The sequence below is a fragment of the Mus caroli genome, chromosome 13 (genome assembly GCF_900094665.2).
Source record: "Mus caroli chromosome 13, CAROLI_EIJ_v1.1, whole genome shotgun sequence".
Classification (NCBI taxonomy): domain Eukaryota; kingdom Metazoa; phylum Chordata; class Mammalia; order Rodentia; family Muridae; genus Mus; species Mus caroli.
In genome coordinates this window covers 83,149,707-83,157,374 of record NC_034582.1, presented here as the reverse complement: position 1 = coordinate 83,157,374, position 7,668 = coordinate 83,149,707, and the positions used below count along the sequence as shown (strand labels likewise).

The 7,668-nt window shown below is 33.3% G+C and overlaps 1 protein-coding gene across 1 annotated transcript in view; it reads right to left on the bottom strand.

Moving 5' to 3' along the window:
* The window catches only part of Edil3 (EGF like repeats and discoidin domains 3), a 482,678-nt gene that overhangs the window by 29,419 nt on the left and 445,591 nt on the right, over positions 1-7,668 (bottom strand). Inside the window, exon 10 of the mRNA XM_021180300.2 lies at positions 4,291-4,446. Coding sequence (XP_021035959.1) covers positions 4,291-4,446 — 156 coding nt within the window. The remainder of the gene's footprint in view (positions 1-4,290; positions 4,447-7,668) is intronic.

Sequence of the window (7,668 nt, the reverse complement as noted above, 5' to 3'; positions counted from 1 at the left end):
TAAAAATTAAAAAAAAAAGAATTCAAGAATGTCACTCTGGGTTCCTAAGGCTATCAAGCTTTGTTGCAAATCTATGTGAGCTCTTATTTTTGATTCTTTGGACAAGGAGCCAAGAACCTGGATAAAGCTGAACATTGCACCAATGTGTCTGTATCCACAATGGACTTTCAAATTGGCTTCTCCAAATCTGTTAAAGCAAACCATCAAGGAGGTCAAAGGAATCAAAAGGAATTAAGAGTGTCTCTCTCTATATATATTTCCATTCAAATCGTGCACCTATGAATATCTTACAGTAAGTATTTGTCCTAAAATGTGTTATGTATCTATTTACTGTGGCAAAAACTTATGCTTGGTTTCTTATTTGTTAATATTGAAGAGTTCTTATGAAACATAGGCATACAAAAATATGTAAAGAATGTAAAGAATCAACTAGAAATGGCTTACTCAAACTCAGAAAAAAAATCATTGGTGTGTGTGATGTGTTGGGTACTGGAAGAGCACATTGACATTTTTATCTATTATTTGTATAAAGAGAGGTACAATATCTACAACAATTATCATATATACAGAAATTATTTTCATATTTGTCAAAAGCATACAATTTGCTTGACTTACATTTATTACATATGCTGTCATAGGTGTTTAAACAATGTCTACAATGTAATTTTGTATTTGTTTTGTTAGATACTCTTCTATGTAAGGATGTATAATGCTCTTTAGTTGCAATCTTTCTAATATATATGTGTGTGTGTTTCCTAAAGTATTAGATTGCAATTAATAATAAATACATATTAAACTTCTTAACTGTATGTAAACAGTTGTAATATATTAAACGAACTACCAGATTTAATTCTAAAACTAGCATTAAAGGGTTTATAATGCTTAAATGGTATAATTTTATATAAATATTTTTATTAGGTANTTTCTTCATTTACATTTCCAATGCTATCCCAAAAGTCCCCCATACCCTCCCCCCCAACTCCCCTACCCATCCACTCCCACTTCTTGGCCCTTGCGTTCCCCTGTACTGAGGCATATAAACTTTGCAAGACCAATGGGCCTCTCTTTCCAATGACGGCCGATTAGGCCATCTTCTGTTATATAAATATTTTCATACAATATATTTTTATCATAGTTCCCTACTTTCTTCAGATCTTCCTCACTTTCTTATGCATATAAGTTTATGTTTATGTACTTTGAGGTTATAGAAGCTCAAAGCAGGCCCTGTGTAACTTTCTCTTTCTGCTGTCTGCTGATCTATATGTAGAACTTAACTTACTTCTCCAGCACAATGTCTGCTTCTATGACCCCATGCTTCCTGTCATGACAATGATGAACTAAACCTCTCAAGTGTAAGCTCAGCCCCAATGAAATGTTTTCCTTCATGAGAGAAGCCCTGGTCATGGTTTCTTGTCACAGCAATTAAGACATGAACACTATTAATAACAATGATAATAATGGTCCTTAAATGTTTTTATATCTAAAATTTGTTTTATTTTGTTTAGAGAGTTAAGAGTATGAGGCTTTACATTAATTTTAAATTAGGTTTTGATAGTTGATATGAATGACAAATTCCCATACGTTGTATAAAATAACAAACTATTTTAAACAAGGGATTAGATAAAGGAGAATCACTAAAATTTCAGACTTACTCAAATGAAGACAAAAATAAAAGATGCAATAAATAGGGGACAAATACTTAAATGATTAATTTAAAGTCATTTACATCAATATTCATATCAAGTGTAGCAGCTTGTAAGCTATTTTTTTGTTGTTTTGTTTTCAAACTGCAGTTAGATTGAACTTAAAAATCACACTAGACACAGTAGAGTTTCATGTCAAATAAATTATAAATAAGTAAAATGTATATTATATGCCTTACATGGAGGCAATGTTTTCAAATGCTGAAGCATCTCTATCAATGCCTAATCAAACATATTTTAAAGTAAAACTATTATATTATATATTATATGATGTAAATGTTACTTAATTTCTAAATGACAATAAGGCCTTGTTTGTGCAAAAATATGAAGAAAATGAGATTATGGCACAGAGAAATAGGTAAATCGATAATTATAATGATAGTGACACTCCTCTCAGTAACAGACAATCAGCATATGAAACACCAGGAGGCTACAGAAACCTTGAATAACATTATCCAGCAACTAGATGGAAAATATTTGCATATGTTTCAGACTGAGATAATAAGATCAAGTGTGTTCACTAGCAAATGCCTAGTCTATCAGCAAAGCAACTCAAAATATTCAAATATAAGCATTAATTTAAATTGTAAATGTAAATGGAGATAAATATTTCAACAAATGAATGGTTGCTTGTTCTTTTGTTTTAGATTTTGTGTTTTAAAACAGTTTCATATGTAACCCAGTCAAGCCTTGAACTTGTGCCAGCTTTCTTGCTTCAGTTTCCTTAGGGCTGAGATGATATGCATGCACCACCATGTCTTGTTGACTATGAGGATTTCAGTATTATTGGTTTTAGTACCTATTTGAAATAGTTTAAAAGACGCCCCTGTCTTATAACTGATTTAAAGACCATATTAAGTTTAAAGAATGAATTATGAAATTTAAACCTCCATTTTATGCTGCATAAAACCTTACCCACCAAAGTGTCAATAAATCCCCAGAGGGGTTTAGATTGATGTTTGTAAACACTTGTTGCAAAATTTTGTTTATAGCTCATAAAATAAATATGACAACATTTCTAACAAGAAGTTCAATATGTATTTGATCTTAGATGCCACTGATCATAACATATACCACTAGTTCACATTGTTGAATGAAAGAGAAATTGTTCTCAACTAAAATGTAAGTTAGGTGGGTGGGGAGGTGAGGAGGATCTGTGAGGTGCTCTGGAAAAGAAAGCCTGGTTAGATATATTGCATGGACTTTTTTCCATAAAAATATAGACCCGACATAGCTTTATGAAGCATGTGAATGACTTAATGTGTTGTCATAAGAATTTACCAACTTCTGATATATTAAAGTGTAAAATGTGTGTGTTCTGAATTGTTAAATGGCACATTCACAGATATGAAAATACAAACAGATGTGGGCTTTTCAAATTAGAACTTAAAACTCTTTCCATTCAATGAGCTTGTTTGAACTGAATTCAAACTAGTATCTTGCTGAAATATCCTTCCTAGCCTATAGGTAACTGGGCAGATTTATAAATTCTCTGCCTTGACCATTTAAGGAAGAAAGCTATTCTTAAGGTTTTGTTGGTTCACAATACACCAATAGCAAGAATACAAAGACATTATCTAATATAAAAAGTTATGAACACTTGAAACATGTGAGTTTCTTAAACTTTTCTCCAAACTTTGAGCTAAGCATTTCTATCTATGTCTTCTGAAATGTCAAGCTCTTTGTATACATGACACTGGGTAATAACTCCACTCAATGACTTTGGGCCACTGGAGGCTGTATCATAATTACATTGCCAGAACTATAAACCAATCTCCAAGCCTTCTTTTTTCCAGAGTTCCACCAAAATTGATACCATTTACTAAGTGGAATATTTAAGAAGACTAGAAGTTAAATAGGAATTTCATATTTAAGGAGGTGCATGGTGTATGGAGTCATAAAAACAGATAATTTATTTAAAAAATTTTAAATTTCCAAATTATAAAGTATTCAGGCAAACTTAGCAGAGATCTGTTGTATTTGAATGGCCTAACATACTAGTCAAAATTTGTCTATCTGTAAAGTTCCTACTTGTCCTTAACAATTTTAGAGCAGTTACCCACCAAAATATTTTTCTCACCTGAATGTTTCTTCTAATTTCACTAATTCATTCATAGTATTTGTCTTAACAGGCATTTATGCATGTTAATTATGATAAAATTGCACACCTCTTCCAAGTTTGTAAGATATAAAGTAAAATTAAATATCCACATCTTAGGGCATTGTCTGGAAGATAATTAACTAAAACTATTTGCTTTTTATAGGATTCACTATCATATGTTCTTATTTAACATGATTTATTGTATACTCTTCCATTATTTTTAGAATAAATTAATAATTGCTTGGAGTTTGTTTGTTTCTTTCTTTCATTTCATTTCCTTTTGTTATGGTTTTGTACCTGTTTGCACATTTTGTTCTCTAAAGACAGAAAGAGAGTCATATAATTGGGTGGGTGGGAAGTGGGGAAGATCTAAAAAGAGATGCAAAAGAAGGAAAACTATGATTAGAATACATTACACAATTTTTTTTCATTAAAAAAATAAATAGAGCCCAACTCTTCACTCTATAAGGGACATGAATAATTTACCTTGTCTTTTCTCTGTTTTTCATCCTGGTACACCATCCAGTGTTCTCCATCATTGCTGTAAGCTAGTTTGTATGACCCAACAAACTGCACGTGACCAAAATCTTTAGCTCCTTGTGTAATGATGCCTGTCACCTTAGTAGGGACAAGAAGATCAACCTAAAAAAGAGAAGAGAACATTCCTTAAATGCCATAACTTAACCCATTGTAAATCTGCAAATCTCTTGAACTCAAGAGATTAAAAACCATATATGCTAAGTGAAAAAAAAATCTCCTGGTCTTTTGTACTTTGAAAGAGATGACTGGTTATATCAGTGGGTTATATTTAGATTTTGCTGTCAGGTGTCTAGTCCAAGATGTCTTGGACGATCATGCTGACCATCTTAGAGTAAAGTGGTGCTTAGTTTAGCTCACTAGTTCTTCCTATATTTAATTATGTCACCTATCTTGCAACCATCTGACACCGAGTTTGAACAGTTGTGCTCATAATGTAATGTATGTACTAATTGATCAAAAACAAAATGCCTCACAGAGAGCTATACAGTCAGTATTTAATATTTGATAATTCAATGTTAAATAAGATTCTCACTGACTTTTGTGATTTTTGTTCAATTCAGGAATACATAATATATTAAAAGTAATTGTTGTACTCTGAAAATCTCCTCTCAGAAAATTATAATCCCAAATAATTTGAGAATGAAATCAAGTGTTCAAACTGAAGGACATACATAAGGGCAGCTGGAAAAAAAAGGATTAAAAATATGAAAGTCTAACTGTAGGGTCTGAGCTGTTATACTTTGTTTTCTTACAAAAAGGTGAATGAAACCTATAAATGTATCATATGAATGAAACCCATAAATGAAGTGAATGATAACTAAACTCTTACATATTAAAATTATCAAAATATAAACGAAGCCCAGGGGCTAGGAATGCTTTTCATTAAACAACATAGCATAAAACAGTCACAGAAAGTCCCCTACTTATTTTTAAACTCATTCTTAACCTTTATACATCTTGCAATGTTAAGAAAAACTAAAGCTAGAAACTTTCTTTTCTTGGCACACTTTTGAAGTCACCTTTGCCTTTATTTGTGGTTCTTGATCTATAACTTCCCTTCTTGCCTGTGCAAAGCACTGTCTTCCAGCTATTTCCTGTGACTAAGTTCCATTCTACATCCTTGATGTTATCTCTAACCACCATGATCCCATGAGTGACCTCAATGCTTTCAAACACTGTCTTCCTTTGTTTGCATTCCAAGTCTTCTCTCCTTGAGATTGTAAAGTAACCTCAAATAGATGGCCATAAGTCAGATGTAGGTAGTGACTGACAGCAGCTAGCTGGGGTGTATAAACAGCATATTTGTTGACAAAAATATCTATCAAAATATGTGAAAATATTTCTAAGTGTTATACTTTGAGACCACACACACACAGCATTTATACAATGTATACGTGTGTAAGTGTATTTAAATTTATATGTAGTTTTTCATTTGAGTGATCCATTAAAGATAGTAAGCTAAATATAAATGATTGATGAAGATAAAAGAATGTTACTGCTTGTTTGTGAATGTTCATGAAAATATTTCAGAATGAAATATTATCAATGTGTAATGTCATCTAAAATACCCCATTAGTGAAGCCAGGATGTTGAAGGGCAAACATGCTATCCTGGGAATGGATGCTGCTCATACTGTCCAGGAGTATTCTTAGGCACCACACTCTTGGTGCTTTGATTGACCACATATTATATTATATTTTCTCTTTACACATGAAGAAATAGATACCTAGAGAAGTCACAAAAGCACCACACATTCCAGTGGCAAACAGTGAATAAAGAACTTGAGATGCTTTGTTATTTTTCCCTGCTCCCACCTCAAGGTTTACATGAATTCTCCAATTAGTACATCATACTTTCATTTAAAACGCCAATTATTTTATCTTTTTCTTTCTAGGGCTAATGGACAGTTTGGAAGGGATCACTACACTCATTACATAGATAAATAAAGAGAAACAAAAACAATGCTGAATTTACATTAGGAGAATTCTGTGAATTGTCACACTGCTCTTCAGCTGACTCAGCTTAAAAATATGGGTCGCTTTTACCATTATATATCCAAATCTAATTGCTCAGACACGTGATCAAAGCCGGCTGTTAATTGTAATGTTCTTCATCCTGTTGACATTCAAAACTGGTAAAAGACATGAAGTACCAGACATGAGCCGCTGTTTACCTTCATAAGCTGCAAACACACAGAACACAATGGCTCAGAGAAATGAACCACTGAGCATTGCCTCTTCAGCCTGAAATGTCTGAATCCTCAGCTCAGATGTGAGGAGGAATCTTCCAGCATGGTTTTCTGTGGTGATTCCTACAGACATCTGGGTTCCCTGAGGGGTGGGGATGTTTTCTCCTAAATTATATGTCTTGGCTCTAGCCAACAGATATGTTTCTCAGCCACTCTAGCTGCTCCGTTTCTTTAGCTTTTTTTTTTTTTTTAATCTAGAAATGTTTTTCGTTTTTCTTTCAGTTAAGAAAGTGTCTGTACTTAAACAGGCAGCATAGACAGCAATCTGTTTTAACCTGGACTTTATCCTAAAATTCCCTGCATTAAACTTAGAATAGCAGCTCTAAGAAGGCTTCTTTCAGTACAAAAATAATTTTGACTTAGATGTAAAATGAGCTTGCTGAAACAGGGCACATACAGAACTCATCCAAAGCAAGACACTGAGAGAATTCTGGCCAGTACCTGGGGTTCTCCTGTAAATCTGAGTTAAAGGGAAACTACAGAATTTTTAGACTAAATACTACTCCAGTGGCTCTCACCTCCTGAGGTTTCACTAGAAAAGGACAGACTATTGAGAGCACTGGGCTGGCTCATGGTGTGACATTTGACATAGTTCACTAGACTTATGTCTGAATCTGATTGACAGAAATCTGTCATGTAACAAGTTCCTAGTAAAAGTCTTGTTAGTTTTAACTGGAGCTGTTGCCTTAGTCGGTCCCATGAAGAGAAACAAACCTATGGCTAATAAAGCCATTGTGTGTCCTTCCAGAAAATGCCATCTGACTTAATATGGTGCTTTCTATATGATATAATATTTTTGGTAAAGGAAATGAAGTATTGTACTTGTAGAAAATAGATTATCAGCACAAGCAACCAGCTAATAATTATTTCGTGTTTCAAAACTCAATTTTAAGAGTTGGTGACTCTCCCACAGCTGGACGTGATGGCTCCTTACTGACTGTCTATGTGTGCTTTTCTTTCTTTCTCAGTCTCTTTGTCAGAAAAGTTAAATGAATTGCTGCCTGGGGCTTAATGAAAATGAAATGAAAAAGCATTTGACAAGATCCAACACCCATTCATGATAAAAGTCTTGGAAA